Source organism: Hyaena hyaena, unplaced genomic scaffold (genome assembly GCF_003009895.1).
Source record: "Hyaena hyaena isolate Hyena2069 unplaced genomic scaffold, ASM300989v1 scaffold_16, whole genome shotgun sequence".
Taxonomy (NCBI): Eukaryota; Metazoa; Chordata; class Mammalia; order Carnivora; family Hyaenidae; genus Hyaena; species Hyaena hyaena.
In genome coordinates, this window is record NW_024080650.1 from 135,673 (window position 1) to 154,211 (window position 18,539).

The window sequence follows — 18,539 nt, forward strand, 5'->3', positions numbered from 1 at the left end:
GACATATATGGCAGATATTGTCATGGCGACCTGTCCATGATGAGACTCTGGTCTGAATGGTCCTCAGGGCAGCACCATCACCCTCATCCTATCCTCTGCATTCCCGTGGCAGCTTCTCTTTCCCACCCCACTGCACCCTCCCCACAGGCATCATCTTCTAAACCCTGCCTGACTTCAGAACCTTCTGGTGGCCTTTCATTGTATTTATCAAACCACATCCCTCAACAAAAGTATCTATTGATACATTTAAAAAGTTACCCAGAACTCAGCAGTGTAAAGCAACAAAGAGGCATTATCTCACACAGTTTCTCAGGTTCAGAAATCAGGGAGCAGCTCAGGGTTTCTGCTGCTTATTCAGACTTCATCTGAAGTCTTCACTGGGGAGGGTAGATCTTCCAATGTGGCTCATTCACAGGGCTGGCAAGCTGAGTGCTGGCTGTTGGCAGGAGACCTTGGGTCTTCTCCATGTAGACCTTCCACATGGCTGCTTGAGTGTCCTCACAATATGGCGGCCAGCTTTGCTCCTGATGGGTGATCCAACAGAACAAGGCCGAAGCCACCATGTCTTTTATGACCTAACCTTAGATTTCATATGTTCTCATCTGTGCTGTATTCTATTGGCCACACAGACCAACCCTGATACAACCTGGGAGGGGACTACACAAGGGCATGAATGCCAGGAGGAAGGGATCATAGGGCACCATCTTGGCTACCACACGTGGGGAGCACCAGCCTGAGCCAAGTCGAGTAGGGTCCATTCCTGGAGGGTGTCCCAGGGCCCCCCACATACACTTGGGCATGCTAGCCTCATTTCCCAGTAACTGTGACCATAGCAGCCTTTTGGAGAAGGAAGATCTGAAGCTATGAGAGACCTAAGGAACACTCTTTTTAAGACCTTGGCCCAGAGGAGAAAGTCTACTCCGTGGCCAGGTTTCTGTGTCTCCGCAGTCTGGCACTGCCAATGCAGCTTTTCTTCCCTTCACTTTCTAAAATCTGTGGTCCAGTGCCACCAACCCTCACACCTACAACCACTTCTCATGCCCCTTCTTCTGCTCCCTTGGCCTGCTGCAACTATTGAGCTCCTATTCACTCCTCAAGAACCAGGGAAACAGCCACCCTCTCCGTGAAGGCTTTCCCTCATCTCTCACAGAAAGAAGTCATTTTTTTCTTCCTTTGCCTCTATACATTTTTTTGGTATAGTAACATCTTTTGGGGAGCACCCACCACGATGCCTTGTGTTGTAGCTCTGTATCTGTCTCCCCTTCCTTCCAGGCATTTAATTCTGGCCCCACTCAGTGCCATGTGTCCAGTGCTTGGTACATCATTGAGGCTGAGGAAATACTTGATGAATAGGGCCTTTGTTTTTCTTCTGCTCTCGCCCAGGCCTTGTGTCTAGGAATCATTTTTTTTTTTTAATATTTTTATTTATTTCTAGGAGACAGAGAGAGAGAGAGAGAGAGACAGCGTGAGCAGGGGAGGGTCAGAGAGAGAGGGAGATACAGACTCTGAAATAGGCTCCAGGCTCTGAGCTGGCAGTCAGCACAGAGCCCGACGCGGGGACTCGAACCCACGAACCGCGAGATCATGACCTAAGCGAAAGTCGGACGCTTAACCGACTAAGCCACCCAGGCGCCCCTCTAGGAATCATTTCTGATGAGCTAGGAGAAAGCTCTTGGCAAGACTAGACCATAAGGTCCTCCCGCCCAGGGGAACCAGTGTGTGTCTTTCCCAACGTGTGAAGGCAGGTCCCTGTATACCTGGGGAGAGCACCCCGTGCCTTCAGACAGAGCCCAGGTTGCAGGCTGGGCACACTAGTGCTCCTGAGCCTGTTTAATGTCGTGGGCTGGGGTACTGTGGGTTGTTTGTTCCAGAACCTTCTAGCTGCCTCCTTGATGTTCTAAAGGGCAGTCACAGGAGCCTCTGGTCAGTTAGGCTGGCCGCTCACATGTGTGGTTTTAGAGATCAGCCTTTCAAAAATGTGGGGCCCGGGGAAAGGCTTGCCTCCATTTTTGCCTGCTGTGACACTGAGCCGACTAGGGTGGCCTCCGTCTGGGGCGCCCTGTCTGGAACTGAGATCTCTGGTGAAGGCAAGGGTGGAATGGGCCCATCCAATGTAACTTCTTTGCCCAGACTCTTGCCGTGTCAGACCCACGTCCTGACCAGCTCACCGACCTGGTCAGAGGCGACCGGGTCTTTGTCTCCGGAGGGCACCTCCAGTGGTTTCCCAGCTCCTTTCCTCCTCGCAGTGGCGTGGGCCTGGCACGCGCACATTTTGAGAAGCAGCCCCCCTCCAACCTCAGGAAATCCAACTTCTTCCACTTCGTGCTGGCCATGTATGACCGGCAGGGGCAGCCCGTGGAGGTGGAGCGCACAGCCTTCATCGATTTCGTGGAAAAGGACCGTGTGAGAGGCTTGTGGGCTCAGTGGGCCAGAGCATGGAGTGGGGAGGGAGGGCTTCGGGGGGCGGAACCCCTCCCACTGGGCAGATGAATGGGTAGCCTATGAAGGGGCAGGTGGAGAGGGGGGTGGAGTGGACGGGAAAGAGGGTGGGATTAGGTAGGGGGACTGAGGGGAGGCTGGAAGATCCGTGTGAACACCAAGCATCTTCTCCAAATTGTCCCTGCAGGAACCTGGGGCTGAAAAGACAAACAACGGGATCCATTACCGCCTCCGATTGGTGTATAACAATGGTGAGTGAAGCCCAGAGGAGGTCTGGGTTCTCAAACCTTGTGTGACCGAGACAGCCCCCTTCCTCGGGGCTGATGGGGGCCTGACCCCAGGTGGGGAGGGTGGGGAGTCATTGGCGGCCTCAGCAAGCCCTCTCTGCCTCCCCGCCCTTAGGACTTCGGACCGAGCAGGACCTCTATGTGCGCCTCATTGACTCCATGTCCAAGCAGGTGAGCCAGCCCAGGGGATGCTCAGGCCCATCCTGCCTTCCCCTGGGACCCCGCTGGAGTGTGCATCTTCATTCTTGCCTCCACCGCCCCCACTGGTCCGGCTCCCGGGGCAGGAGGGTGTGCATGGCCTTGCCCTCCAACCTGGAAAAAGATACTATTAGTACAAAGGCTCTTAGGTTGCATCCCCTGGAAGCCCAGCCTAGATGGGCTGTCAGGTGCGTGGGCTTTATTGGGGAGCAGTGGAGAAGCTCACAAGAGAAGGGGAGGGAAGGAAGCAGGGCAGGGAAGGCTGAGCGGGGCTCAGCAAGGTTGTGGCCCCAGCTGGAGTCTAGCCTCAGCCTGATCCGCAGGGAGCTCTAGAGAAGGAACGGCCCTGGAGTCGTGCCCCCTTGAGGCAAGGAGGCCAAGATTCTGGACCCTGTGTCAGTCAGTCGTTGGCTGGGGACCACTCCCGAGGAGAGAGGGTAACCTTTCAGACATTTCCAGGCTAGGGGGCTCCTATGTGCAGAGAGCAATTGTCAAGAGAAAGGCCTTAGCCGCCTATCCTAACCACAGCTGGGGGATGGGAGTGCTGGTCCAGTAAAGGGGACTGGGGGGAGCCCCCCAGAGCTTCTACTGCAGATCCTTAGTGCCTTGCTGCTGTGGAAGGTCACAGGAGGCTCAGAGGCCAGCATAAGGAGCTTGGGGAAAGTGAAACAGGGCCCCAAGACTCAGAGCTTTTCAGAGAAGTTGTGGGTACCCGTAAGGAGCAGGGCTGTGTCACAAATGGGCCCATCAGTGGCCTGGAATGCAAGGTGGAGCCGGGCTTTCCCACAGCCTTCAGGTAGCCTCCACCTAATCCCAGGGCAGAGGAAAAAGTGGTTTATTTCTAGAAAGCCTGTGGTCACCGCAGTGTGGGGGGCAGACCAGGCAGCGGCAAGTGGGACTGTGCAGGGGACAAATGTGGAAGGGATCAAAGGTCTGGAGAGACAGGGACCCCACAAGGGAGGGCCGGCTGGGGAGCGCAGAGGGTTATAATGTGGGCAGCCAGAGCTGCGGTTTTCGAAGCTCATATTCCCTGCTTCGGGGCAGAGCGGTTGCTGGGGAACCCGTGGGGAGGCTGATCCCCCAGCGCAAAGGGGACATGATGGCCTGGGCTGGGGACGAGATAGGGATGGGGAGAAAGACCAGTGGGGAGAGCCCAGAGGGACAGTGTTTCTAAACAGGAGGCAGAGGTCCACTAGCGGCATGAGAACGGTGGAGAAAGGGGTGTGTCTACCCCACTGACAGCCTGAACTTGGTCCTTGTGGTCTGGGGACATCCTCAGCCTCAGACAGAGCTGGCTCTGGAAGGTGCTGCCTGTGGGCAAACAGAATCTGCAGACCAACCTCATGCAGACCAACCGCTCTTGCCCATCCCTCCCCCGCCCCCTTGGTGGTTCTGGTTTGGCCCAGATCGCGGCTCTTGCTTTGCCTCCTTGAGTGCCCCAGAGCCCCAGATTGAGTTGGAGGGCATGATCTTCCCTGGGGGCAGGGCTCATCTCGCCTCTACATTTGGACTTGAGAGGAGCCTCCTTCCCCTCGAGTCTGTGCCCTCCCCCCTCTCCCCCAGGCCATCATCTATGAGGGGCAGGACAAGAACCCCGAAATGTGCCGAGTGCTGCTCACTCATGAGATCATGTGCAGGTGAGAAGGTTTGGGTCCCTTGCACCACGCCCCTCGGTCCCCACCAGGCCCGCCCCTGACCACTGCCGCCCTGCCGCCTCCTCCTCCTCGCAGCTCCCTAGGGAAGCCTGGTGGGGGGAGGCTGTGAGGGAGGAGGGAGGCCCTTGAGCACAGTGCTGGCTGAAGAGAGGGTCCTTGAGGCCCCATTAGCCTGGCCTGTTTATGTGGCTTCTCCAAGTGTTTTTGTCAGAGAGGCCTCCTGCCACCACTGGAAAGCTTAACTAATAAAGCTCAGGGGAGGTTTACTGGGGAGGGGGGTGGGGCCGGGCCTCCGGGATTAGCTCAGGAGCTAGAGAGAGGAAACTTTGCCGCCTCCTAGGTGAGCCTCAGGGTTCTCCCTCTGCAGGATGAGAGAGGGGGAGGTGCGGGGGGGGGGGGAACAGCTCTTGGCTCCCCTTCCCTCGTTATCCCTGGAGCTTGGCATTTCTAGGCAAGGTCCCCTCAGGAGATACCAGTCCTACAGGGTCCTAAGAGGCAGCTCCTCATGCATGGAAAAAAGAGTAATATGCAAAAATCTGGTTGGGACACCGGCTACCTTTGGGAAGAGTAGTGACAAGGAAGAGAATGAAGGCGTTTCTGGGGCTCTGATCACATGGTCATATTTGGTCTGGGTGCCAGCTGCATGGGTGGGTTCACTTTTTGATAATTTATGAGCTGCATGCTTACAATTTGAGCTCTTTTCTATATGTGTAAAAAGTGTCCAGAGAGAGAGAGAGAGAGAGACCCTGTAGGTGGCCGGCAGCCTGCCTTTCCTGAATCCACCAGGAGCAGCTTGCCTTTGGGACACAGGTTCCCAGGCCAGCCTTACCCTCAGGACTGGGCTCACAAGTCCCTTCGAAGACCCTCCTTCTCCCCCAGGCTCCTGGGAATGAGTCCCCTGGACACCAGGGATCCCATACTCCGACGTAGGACGTCAGCATCCTCATCCTGAAGCATGTGTGTGAACTCGTGCACACTCATGCGCGCGCGCGCACACGCGCGCGCACACAGGCACACATACACACCTTCTCCTTTACCCTCTTCCTCCTTCCCTCTCTCCTCATCTTCCGCCAGCCGGTGCTGTGACCGGAAGAGCTGTGGCAACCGGAACGAGACACCCTCTGACCCGGTCATTATTGACAGGTACACGCTGGAGGCCCTGGGACGGCAGGGCGGGCTGGGTTCAGCCACGGGGCATGGTGGCACACCCAGCCTCCTGCTGGTGGCTCTAAGCAGAGAGAGACTGCCAGGGTCCAGGGAGCTGCTGCCCCTGGCCTCCGAGTGAAGCCCCTGGTGGGAGACTTTCTGGGGCTGGGCTAAGTGGGGTCCTGTGGAAGGACACGCTGCCGGGAGCCGGGGTGGGGGTGGGGCCCGAGGAAGGGAACCGGAGCCGGGAGGGTGGGCTGGGAGGACTGAGGGGTTGACAAGGGAAAGGCAGGGCTCTAGTCGCCAGTCCCATTCTACCTGTGCACTGCTCGGCTTGATGTCTCCCAACTTCCATTTCCTTCGTTTGACAAATGGGGATGGATATACTTGGTGGGTTTCGGTCACGGGATTGTCAAGGTGATGCATGTAAAAACTGCGGTCTCCCACCATGATGTTTTAAAAATTCTTTTGTTTCCTTTTGAAGAGCAAATGCATGCATAAGGTACGAAGTTCAAAAGGTATAAAAGAGGGGCGTCTGGGTGGCTCAGTCAGTTAAGCGGCTGCCTTCAGCTCGGGTCATGATCTTGTGGCTCGTAAGTTCAAGCCCCGTGTCGGGCTCTGTGCTGACAGCTCAGAGCCAGGAGCCTGTTTCAGATTCTGTGTCTCCCTCGCTCTCTGCCCCTTCCCCACTCACACTCTGACTCTCTCTGTCTCAAAAATAAACATTAAACAAACTTTTTTTTAAGGCACAAAAGATACTCCACCCCTATGTTCAGCATACTGTATGCACTCTTTTGTGCCACACCTTTTTAATTTTTTTTATAGTTTATTTATTTTTGAGACAGAGACAGAGCATGAGTGAGAGAGGGACAGAGAGAGGGAGACACAGAATCCGAAACAGGCTCCAGGCTCTGAGCTGTCAGCACAGAGCCTGATGCAGGGTTTGAACCCACTAACCATGAGATCTGACCTGAGCTGAAATCAGACACTTAACCGACTGAGCCATCCAGGCGCCCCAAACTTTTAAAAAATTCATAACAATATATCGTAGAGATCATTCCATATTGGAACATAAACCCCGCCTTATTCTCCTTTCAATGGATAAAACATTCACAGGAGCAAAAATTCAGGTTTTAAAGAGTTTATGACAAAAAAGAATGGCTCCCACCTCTCCTCCTCACCCATCCATTGCCCTCCAAACAAGCAGCCATGGTTAGCGGTTTCTTGGGCTTCTTTCTTGAGATCGTCTGTGCATAGATAAGAAAATACAGACATGTATTCTTTTTGTATATTTCCTTTTATGTTTATAAAAACAGTGGCATACTAAACTGTACTTTTCGGCTCCTTTCCTCTTCTCTAAAAAACGTGTATATCCAGGAGGTTATATCAGGACACAAGAAGTCTCTTTCTTCTTTTTTGCTACTGCAAAATATTCCATGGTATGGATAAGCTATCATTTCTTATCATCTGCCATTGCTGGACATTTTGGCTGTTTTCGTTCCTTTTCACGGATAAAATATTCTGCAGTGACTTACTTTCTCCGTGTGTCACTTTGCACATACGTGCGTTTGTATGATGGGTATTTTAAAAGGAGCATTGCTGAGGGCGCCTGGGTGGCTCAATCGGTTAAGTGTCCGACTTCAACTCAGGTCATGATCTCACGGTTCATGGGTTCGAGCCCCGCGTTGGGCTATTTGCTGACAGCTAGCTCAAAGCCTGAAGCCTGCTTCAGATTCTGTGTCTCCCTCTCTCTCTGACCCTCACCTGCTCATGCTGCCTCTATCTCTCTCTCAAAAATAAATAAAACAGTTAAAAATTTAAAAATAAAATAAAAGGAGCATTGCTGGGTCAGAGGAGATGTGCATTTGTAATTTTAACAGTTATTGTCATTTTGCCCTCTGGAAATTACACAGTCGGTACTCTTACCAGCAGTTTTGAGAACATCTGTTGCTCACGCTCTGGCCAATTCAATACGTTGCTTATTCATTCAACAAACATTTTTGTTTTAATATTCATTCTGGGTCAGGGTCTTTTCTATATTCTGTGGATTAAGCAGTGACGGAAACAGGCGAAAAGGCTTGTGTTTACGGGCTTATGGTCTAGTACGAGAGGTGGACATGAACGGAATGAGTGAAATGTATATTATGTTAGATGGTGATAACAGCTAAGGGGAAAAAAGCAAGCGTCAGGAAAGATCAGAGAGTGCCCAGGAAGCGAGTATTGCAGGTTTAGAGTGTTTAAGGAAAGCCTCGCTAAAAAGATGACATGTGAGCCAAGACCTGAGGGAAGTAAGGGAGTGAGCCATGTTTGAATCCAGGGGAAGAATACTCTTGGCAGGAATGCACCAGATGTGTTTAAGGAGGAGCGAGACAGCGCAGGTAACTGGAGCGAGAGGGACTATGGGAGGAGATGGTGTCAGAGAACCAGCCAGTAGGGGTGGGAGGAGGGCAAGACCCTGCAGACAGGGCCTTGTAGGTTGCATATAGATCCTTATAAGGACTTTGGCCTTTATTCTGGAAGCCATGGGCAGGGGGCGGGGGGCGGGGATAGGAGGGGCAGGCAGGAGAGGTTTGGGGAGGAATGAGATGACCTGATTTATATTTTAGCAAGATCACTTTGACTTGTGTGTTGCAGATGACCTGTAGGGGGCAAGGGGAGGAAACGGAGATGAGTTAGGAAGCCAGTATAGTTATCCAGGTGAGAGTAAGTGGAGGCCGTTCTAGAGGGGATGTTAGGAGGTGGCAAGAAGTGGTTGGATGTATTTCGTAGGCAGACCTGACAGGATCTGTAATGGAAGGAGAGACAAAGTGACACAGAGAGAGGGAAGTTAAAGACATATCCAAGATTGCTGAGCTGATCAACCTAGAAGGACAGAGTTTCTATTTACTGAGGAGAGATTTCAGGACGAGCAGATTTGGGAGGAGGGAGGTCAGGAGTTTGGTGTTAAGGTGTTCATTAAATGTCCAGGGGGGTTGATAAGCAGCTGAAAACATGAGGATGGATCGCAAGGGAAAGGTCCAGGCTGCAGATCGAAATCTGAATGAATGAAATCGTTAAGAGAATGAATGCTGAGGGGCGCCTGGGTGGCTTAGTCGGTTAAGCGTCCGACTTTCGCTCAGCTCATGATCTCGCGGTTCGTGGGTTCGAGCCCCGCGTCGGGCTCTGTGCTGACTGCCAGCTCGGAGCCTGGAGCCTGTTTCAGTCTGTGACTCCCTCTCTCTCTGACCCTCCCCTGCTCATGCTGTCTCTCTCTCTCTCTCGTAGAAATAAATAAAACATTTAAAAAAAAAGATACATTTAAAAAAAAAAAAAAAGAGAGAGAATGAATGCTGAACAAAAATGGAAGAGGTCCAAGAACTGAATCTGGGCTAGCCAGGGTTTAGAGGTCATGGAGATGTGGAACCAGCAAGGAGAATGGAAAGGAACAGCTAAGGCACTACAAAGAAAATCAGAGGATTGGAGTGTCCTAGAAGTCTAGACAAGAAAATGTTCTGGGGACAGCTGGGTGGCTCAAGTCAGTTAAGCATCCAGCTCTTGATTTCCACTTAGGTCATGATCTCCTGGTTTGTGAGATGGAGCTAAGAGATTGAGCTCCCAGCATGGAGCCTGCTTAACATTCTCCCTCTGCACTCCCCCCTCCAAAACAATTCCAAAAAGGAGGCAATAGTCAACTGCATCAGATGATGCTCAGGGATATGATAAAAAGACTGAGAACTGATCCTCATGTTTAACAATGAGGGGGACATTGGTGACTTGAACAAGAGCTATTTCAGTAGAGTGGAGGGGCAAAAGTCTAGTAGGAGGGTGTCTGAGAACAGAAGAGAGACTAGAGGCAATGAACAGAGGAACTCTGGTTTTGTTCTAAAGGGATCAGACAGGTGCCTGGGCGGCCCAGTCAGCTAAGTGACCGACTATTGATTTCAGCTCAGGTCATGATCTGGCAGTTGGTGGGATCAAGCCTGCGGCAGGCTTCTGCACTGTCAGAATCTCACTGCTTGGGATTCTTTCTCTCCCTCTCTCTCTGCCCCTCCCTGCTCTCACACATGCACTTTTTTTTTTTAATGTTTATTTTTGAGAGGGAGAGAGAGAGAGAGAGAGTAGGGGAGGGAAAGAGAGAGGAAGACACACAATCCGAAGCAGGCTCCAGGCTCTGAGCTGTCAGCACAGAGCCTGACACAGGGCTCAAACTCAGCTGTGAGATCAAGACCTGAGCCAAAGTCGGATGCTCCATTAACTGAGCCACCCACGCACCCCAAAATAAACAAAATAAAGAAATCAGAGAAATGAAGCGGTGGCAGGAAGACAGTGTAAGGTCAAGGAAAAAATACAGCTTCTTCATATGCTGAAGAGAAAACCCAGTAGGAAAGGGCGAAACGATGATGCAGGAGACAGAGTGGAAATTGCTGAAGCCACCATGTCCTTTAGTCATCAACGGCCACCAGATCCCATGCACGGGTAGAGGACTGGTTTAGCTGGGAGCACAGACAGTTACCCAGGGACAGAGCAAGGAAGTCAGAGAGCCGGGGCCCAGAAGTGGGCAAATCAGGACGTCTTCTTTCCTGATTGCTTTGTTTTCTCAGTGTAAGGGGGAGGAGGTCAACAGTGGAGGATAAGGATGGATAAGGAGACGTTAGGGCATGAAATAGTTGTCAGGAGGATAAGCATACCAAGCAGCTCCAAAGGGCCTGCCTCAGGTTTATGGTCATAAGGGAGAAATTTCTCCAGCCACGCTGAACTGCCTGAGAAGGCAGGTGTGCAACAGGTGAGTGGCTGTGTAGAAGCAGAGTTAGGGGTTTGCCAGGTGAGTGCATTGAAACAGGAGAGGGCAAGAGAGTGAAAAGTGTATGCAAAGGGTGTTGAGGAAAATGGAACCAAGAACGTAAGCTAGATAGGGAGAGGAATATGGGCGCGTGAAGAGAAAGCAGGAGGCGTGGGACGTAGGTTCTGATGGGGGGGAAACAATTTTTGGAGCTGAGGTCCCAGAAGAGGGTTGGAGGTTAGAAGGTGGTTAGACCGTGGGTTGTCTGTAGGTAGAATTATTCAGGGATTACATTTATCAGGAAGATGTGGCCAAGCGAAGGTAGAGACAAGGTCCCTGGAGGAGTGATGCTCATGGAATACAGAGGAGAATGTCTTGGAAGAATTGTCTATCTATATTGATACTGAAATCACCAAGAGTTATGACAGGATCATTGTTCAAGAGTATATGTAGTGATCCAGTGGTAAAATCCTCAAGGAGCGAAGGCAAGTGATCTTGGGGTTGAGAAATGCAACAAGAAGTGGTCGATGTACTTTTTTTTTTTTTTTAATCTTTTTCCATCAGCAAAGTGTACTGTGATATCCTGGTGAATTTCATCTCTGTTACTCTGAGGTTGAGCCCAAATTAAGGTATCTAAAGTCTATTTGTATTTCCTTTTCTGTGGACTGTCTCTATCCTTTGTTTATTTTTCTTTTCTTTTTCATTTTTTTAATGTTTATTATTTATTTCTGAGGGAGAGAGACAGAGCACGAGCAGGGGAGGGACAGAAAGAGAGGGAGACACAGAATCTGAAGCAGGCTCCAGGCTCTGACCTGTCAGCACAGAGCCCAGTGCGGGGCTCAAATCCACAAACTGTGAGATCATGACCTGAGCTGAAACCAATAGTCAGACACTTAACTGACTGAGCCACTCAACATTAAAAATGTCATTGAAGCTACCGATATATTCCTTCACCATCTAATATCACTGCCTACCCCTCTCCTAAAGGTGATAAGTAAATGATTTGTGGGTTCATCATGAAGCAATGCAACTCTCTAAAAAATAATTTACCGCAGATTATAAACAGTATGTTTAGCTGTACTTATTTTTAACTTTATAAAAATGATATCGTATTGTAGTAGTCTTCTAAAATGTTTTTTTTTCATTGTTGCCGTATTTAGCCATACTTAGCTATGCTTTGTTTTTGCTATTAGAAGCAAAGCCGCCCTGAACATTCTTGCTTGTCTCTCCTAATTTGAACAGGTGCAGGAGTGTGTTTAGGATGTAAACCTAAGACTGGAAGTGCCAGGTCACAGGGTGTGCACATAATTAACTTTAGGAGTCAAGGTCAAGCCATTTTTCAAGATGGTTGTCTTGAGTCAAATATCATATGTTTGCACGTATAGGAGGATTAGGAGGAACTTCATGGAGGAACAAGGGGGGGAAGAAGGGGGGAAATGGTGGGGGAGAGGGAGAGAGGCAAACCATGAGAGACTCTTGAATGATGAGAACAAAGTGAGGAGNTCTTGAATGATGAGAACAAACTGAGGACTGATGGGCGTGGGGGTAGGAGGGGGGGGATGGGCATGGAGGAGGGCACTTGTGGGGATGAGCACTGGGTGTTATATGGAAACCAACTTGACAATAAATTATTTGTAAAAAAAAAAAAAAAAAGAATGAAAATGCTGACAATTAACAGAAAAAAAAAAAAGATGGTTGTTTTGAGTAATGCTCCCAGCCACAGTGATGGAGTTCCAATTGCTCCATGTTCTCACCAGCACTTACTAATGTCAAACCTCTTCATGTTTGCCAGTCTAGTGGGTGCACAGGGAATTTTGTGGGAGCTTTAATTTGCATTTTTCTGGATTACTAATGAAGTTGAGCATACTTTTATTCATGTGTTGGTATTTGCATTACTTCTATTAAGTATATGCTAAAGACTTGCCCATTTTTCTTTTTGAATTATTTTGGGCTTTTTATACTGATTTTAATGGTTCTTTATAAATCCTAGATAGTGATTCTTTGTCAGGAAAGTATATTTCCAGTATCACAATGTAATTGAATTTATAAATATTTTCGTCATGGTTTTTACTCTGTGTTTTATTTAAGAACTCTTTCCCTATGCTGAGTCATAAAGATATTCTTCTATATTTTCTTGTAAAGGTTTTATAGTTTTTCATTTTACATTTAGGTTTATAACCATGTAGAACTAATTTGGGAGCATTGTGTGAATTAAGGAATCATTGTAATTCCTTTTACTTATGAATCACTAATTACTCGAGTATAATTTATTAAATATTTCATCCTTTCCTACTTAGTTGAAGTACCATCTATATTCGAAGTCAGGTTTCCTTGGGCGCCTGAGAGGCCCAGTCTGTTAAGCGAAGTCAGGTTTCCTTCTATTCGTGGATCTGTCTCTAGATTCTTTATTTTATTCCTTTGATCTATTTGATAATTCCTGTGCTAACATCACCTTTTTTAATCACTATAGCTTTGTAATAATGATATAAACAAGTGTATAGGGCAAGCCTCCTACCCTCTCTTGTTCTTAAGGAGAATATTGTATATTTTGGCCTTTTGCATTTCCATCTAAATTTTAGAATCCACTTATAAAATCATACACACACACACACACACACACACACACACACACACACACATCTTTGGGTGCCTTGATTAGTATTATAATTAACTTGTACATTAATTTGGAAGACAATTCACATCTTTATGCTACTGAATCTTCCTATCCATGAATATGGTTTCTCTCTCCATTTATGTATATTTTCTCTAATGCCTTTAAATAAAGTTATATAATTTTCCCAATAAAGTCCACATATACTTATTTTCTCATTAGTTTACCCATTCAATAAATATTTATTGAGCACCTACTATGTACCAGACGCTGTTCTAGACTCGAAGAATACCCGAGTAAACAAACCAGACAAATGTATCTGTACTCATGGAGGGAGAAGACCCAGGGAAGATAGGCAAAAGCAATAATTCTAAGTATGCTAGAATGTGATATGTGGAAAAAAGTGGAGAAAAATAAAACTGATCAGGAATTTGGGGTTGGGGAAATGTGACTTTTAAATTCAGTGGTCATAGTAGGCCAAATTGAGAAGGAAAAGTTTGAGGAAAGATTTTTTTTTTTAATTTTTTTAACATTTATTTATTTTTGAGAGAGAGAGAGAGAGACAGAATATGAGCAGGGGAGGGGCAGAGAGAGAGGGAGACACAATCCGAAGCAGGCTCCAGGCCCGACACAGGGCTCAAACTCACAAACCATGAGATCGTGACCTGAGCCGAAGTCGGACGTCTAACCAACTGAGCCACCCAGGCGCCCCTGAGGAAAGATTTAAAGAGATGAGAGAATGAGCCATTCAGATGTATGTATAGCTTATTTCTAGTACAATTTATATTTTGTTGCTATTACAAATTCTATCTTTTGTTATATTTTCTAACTCTTTGTTGATAGAATAGAGAAAAGCAATTGATATTTGCATGTGGGTCATTGTCTTTAGATTTGTTTTGCTTTTTCTATATAGACAGCCATTTTATGCAACCTTGACTTTTTTTTTTTCCTATCCAATTCTTATGTATTTTTTTTTCTTACTTTATTGCACTGGCTAAACCTCAAGTACAGCATTGAGTACAAGCAGTGGCAATGGAATTTTTGTCTTGTTTTTACTTTAAAGAAAATGTTTCCAACATTTCACTATTAAAAACAAGGTTAACTATAGCTATTTGGTAGTATATTCCATCAGGTTAAAAAGTTTGGTAAGAGATTTTTGTTTTGGGGGGCTTTTAAAATCATGAATGGATGTTGAACTTGACATGTTGCTTTTCTCTGCATGTTTGAGTCGATTAGATAGCTCTTCTTCAAATTATTAATGCACTGAATTTCATTAATGGTTTTCCTAACCCTGAATTACTACTGGTATAAATCTAACTTGATAATGGTTTACGATCTTCTCTATATGCTGCAGGAATTTGCATTGTTAATAATATTTTTAGAGTTTTTGCATTTATGCTCAACAGTGATTGGCTTGTAATTGTCTTAAAATGTCCAGGTATGATTTTGGCAGTTAGTGATATACTAGCCTCAAATAATTAAAAGGGGCATGTCCTTTCTTTTACTATTTGCTGGATGAGTTTGTATGAGTTCGGAATGATTTCTTCCTTGAAAATGTATTATAATTTGCCTTGAGATTGTGGGGATGAGGAAGAGAGAATTTTTAAACCATTGACTCTTTTTTAAAACTAGTCATAGACTATTTAGGCCTTCTACTTCTTTTTTACTTTGTTTTGGTGAGTTATATTTTTTAAGGAATTTATACATTGTTCCTAAGTTTTCAAAAAATTTTCCATAAAGTTGTTCCTAATGGTCTCTTATCTTTCTGCTCTGTGCTGTATTTTTACTTAGGAACATTTTCTATTCCTGATATTGGTTGTTTGTATCATATCTTTCTCTTTGATAAGTTTTGTCAGCAGTTTGTCACTTTTCTAAAGCTTTTAGCTTTATCTTTTTCTAATTTTTGTGTATTTGCTTTGCATTACATTAATTCTGCATTTATCTTGATTTTGTCCCTTCTCTCTTCATTGGATTTGTTTTGTTCTTTCCTAATTTCTTGAGTTGGATACTTGGTTCATTAATCACTGACCTTCTTCCTTACTCATACAATCATTGAAGTCTGTCACATTTCTTTAAAATACTCCTTTTCCTGTATCTCACATTTTCATATCTCATATTTTTATTATCACTCAGTTTCAAGAATTGTTAAATTTCTATTACGGCTTCTTTTTCAATGCATGGGATAGTTAGAGGTGTGTTTCCTTATTCTTTATTTTTAAATTAACTTTATGAGGTATAATCGATATGCAATACAGTGCACACAAAGTATACAATTTGAAGAAGTTTTGACCTATGTATATACTGATGAAACCATCACCACAATTGAAATAGTGAACATATCTTTCAATCCCAAAAGTCCCTTCATGCCCCCTTGGAATCTTATCCTCTCTCCCCTTACCTCCATCCTCAGACAACCACTGATCTGCTTTCTGTCATTATAGATTTATTTGCAGTTTGTAGAATTTTATATAAATGAAATTATACAGCGTGTGCCTACAGTGTGTGTCTAGGTTTTTTCACTCAGCATTATCTTCTTTGTGTGTTTCATCCATGTTGTTGCATGTATCAATAGTTCGTTTCTTTTTACTGCTGAGTAGTATTCCATTGTATGAATATAGCAAAATGTGCACCAGCATCTCTTGATAGACATTTGGGCTGTTTCCAGTTTTTAGCTATTACAAATAAAGCTTTATAAACATTTATGGACAAGTCCTTCTATGGACAAGTGCTTTCATTTCTCTAGAAGAGAATCCTAAGAGTGATGCTTGGATCATATGGTAAGAGTATGCTTAACTTTGGGGCACCTGGGTGGCTCAGTTGGTTGAGCATCCACCATCAGCTCAGGTCATGATTTCATGGTCCGTGGGTTCAAGCCCTGCAGCAGGCTCACTGCTGACAGCACAGAGGCTGCTTTGGATCTTCTGTCCCTGTCTCTCTTTGCCCCTCCCCCTCCCCAAAACGAATAAACATTTTTATTTTATTATTTTTTTAGTCATACCCTTTATTTATTATTTTTTTTACAAATAGTTTATTGTCACATTGGTTTCCATATAACACCCAGTGCTCATCCCCACAAGTGCCCTCCTCCATGCGCATCTCCTCCCTTCCCCCTAAACATTTTTAAAAAAGAGTATGTTTAACCTTATAAGTAATCACTTGATTTCCAAAGTACTTGTACCGTTTTACATTCCCACCAGCAGTGTATGAGAATTGTAGCTCCTCTACATTCTCATCAGCATCAGAATAGTTTATCTTTTTAATTTTAGCCATTCTAACAGGTGTGTGGTGGTATCTCATTGTGGTTTTAATTTGTGCAACCCTAATGACTAATGATGTTGAACATCTTTTCATGTGCTTATTTGACATTCATATATTTTCTTTGAAGAAGGTATCTGTTGAAATCTTCCACCATCATTCCTCCTTTTTATTGGGTTGTTTTATTTCTGAGTTGTAGGAATTCTCTATCTTCTGTGGATAAAAGTCAGATGTCTATTCTACAAAAAAAAATTTTGTTTTTCCAGCCAGTGACTTGTCTTTTCATTCTTAACAGTATGGTTTAAAGAGTACAAGTTTTTAAGTTTTCATGAAGTCCAATTTATTAATTTTTTTCTTTTACGTATTATACTTTTGATAGCTCAGGTTGATTTGATAGCTAAAAAATCTTAAATCAATGACTTCAGCTTTCATTCTAGTTAACTAGAAAAAGGAGATGAAATTAAATACAAAGTAAGCAGAAGAAAGGAACTTATCAATATCCAAATAGGAAACAGATAAACAGTAGAGGTAATCAATGAAACCAAAAGCTCTTAGAAAATCAATAAAATGGGGGCGCCTGGGTGGCTTAGTCGGTTGAGCATCCGACTTTCGCTTAGGTCATGATCTCGCGGTTCGTGGGTTTGAGCCCCGCGTCGGGCTCTGTGCTGACTGCCAGCTCAGAGCCTGGAGCCTGTTTCAGAGTCTGTGACTCCCTCTCTCTCTGACCCTCCCCTGCTCACACTCTCTCTCCTAGAAATAAATAAAAAAATTAAAAAAAAGAAAAAAAGAAAGAAAATCAATAAAATGGATAAACCCATAGACAGACTGATCAGGAAAAAAAGAGAAGACCTAATTTGCCAATATCAGAAATGAGATTGGTGGGGCGCCTGGGTGGCTCAGTCAGTTAAATGTCTGGCTTCGGCTCAGGTCATGATCTCATGGTTGTGTGTTCGAGCCCCACATTGGGCTCTGTGCTGACAGCCAGCTCAGAGCCTGGAGCTTGTTTCGGATTCTGTGTCTCCCTCTCTCTCTGACCCTCCTCTGCTCACACACACTCTCTCTCTCTCAGAAATAAATAAAAAACATTAAAAAAAATAAAAAAAGAAATGAAATTGGTGACATCACTATATATTCTAGAGACATTAAGTAGATCAGGAATAGTATGAACAATTTTATGCCAACAAATTCAACAATTTAGAGCATTTATATTTAATGTGATTATTGATATGGTTAGATTGGAGTCTATTATCTTGGTATTTTCTTTCTGTTTGCTCTTCTTTTCTTTGCTCTTTTCTTTTTCCCATTCTTTTAGATTACTCAGGTTTTTTATTATTATTTCATTTTATTTCCTTTGTTGGCTTTTTTAGCAAAACTCTTTTTTAGTGATTGCCTTAGGACTTAACGTACACATCTTTAAGTTATTGCAGTCTACCTTCAATTATATCACTTCTTGTATAGTATGCTATTGTTGTCGTGAACTCTATTTTTAAATGTTATAAATCCACCATACTTTGATATTTTTGTTTAAACAATTACTTTTTTTCAGTTTATTTATTTCCAGAGCACACAAGCAGGTGAGGGGCAGAGGGAGAGGCACTGCGCTAATGTGGGGCTTGAACTTATGAACCATGAGGTCATGACCAGTCATGACCAGCCAAAATCCAGAGTGAGACACTTAACCAAGTGAACCACCCAGGCACCTCAACAGTCAAATTACTTTTTTTTTTTTTTTTTTGAGAAAGAGACAGGGACAACACAAGTGGGGGAGAGGCAGAGAAAGAGGGAGAGAGAGAATCCCAAGCAGCTCCACGCTGCCAGCACAAAGCCCGACGCAGGGCTTGAATTCACAAAGCCGCAAGATCATGACCTGAGCCAAAACCGAGAGCCATATGCTTAACCGACTGAGCCACCTGGGTGCCCCCAGTCAATTACTTTTAAAGAGATTTTAAAAATATAAAAAATATCTTCTACATTTACCCGTGTAGTTACCATTCCTTTCTGTAGACCCAGGTTTCCATTTTTCTTATGCCTGAAGGGGATCTTTAATATTTGTTTGTAGAGTACTGGGTAGGGAATTTGGGGTTGACTGTTGTTAAGATGTTCACTTTCTTCTCTCCTGCATGTCTTTCTTTCTTTTTTTAAAGAGAGAGAGAATGTGAGTTGGGGAGAAGGGCGGGGGGGGGGGGGGG

The 18,539-nt window shown here is 45.6% G+C and overlaps 1 protein-coding gene across 3 annotated transcripts in view; it reads left to right on the forward strand.

Annotated features, from left to right (window-relative positions):
* EBF4 (EBF family member 4) overlaps nt 1-18,539 on the forward strand; it is a 60,919-nt gene that overhangs the window by 8,680 nt on the left and 33,700 nt on the right. For all 3 annotated transcript variants that reach the window (XM_039224948.1, XM_039224940.1, XM_039224956.1), the window contains 5 exons: nt 2,247-2,403; nt 2,627-2,690; nt 2,842-2,897; nt 4,488-4,561; nt 5,654-5,722. In XM_039224948.1, the coding sequence (XP_039080879.1) occupies nt 2,247-2,403; nt 2,627-2,690; nt 2,842-2,897; nt 4,488-4,561; nt 5,654-5,722 (420 nt within the window). The remainder of the gene's footprint in view (nt 1-2,246; nt 2,404-2,626; nt 2,691-2,841; nt 2,898-4,487; nt 4,562-5,653; nt 5,723-18,539) is intronic.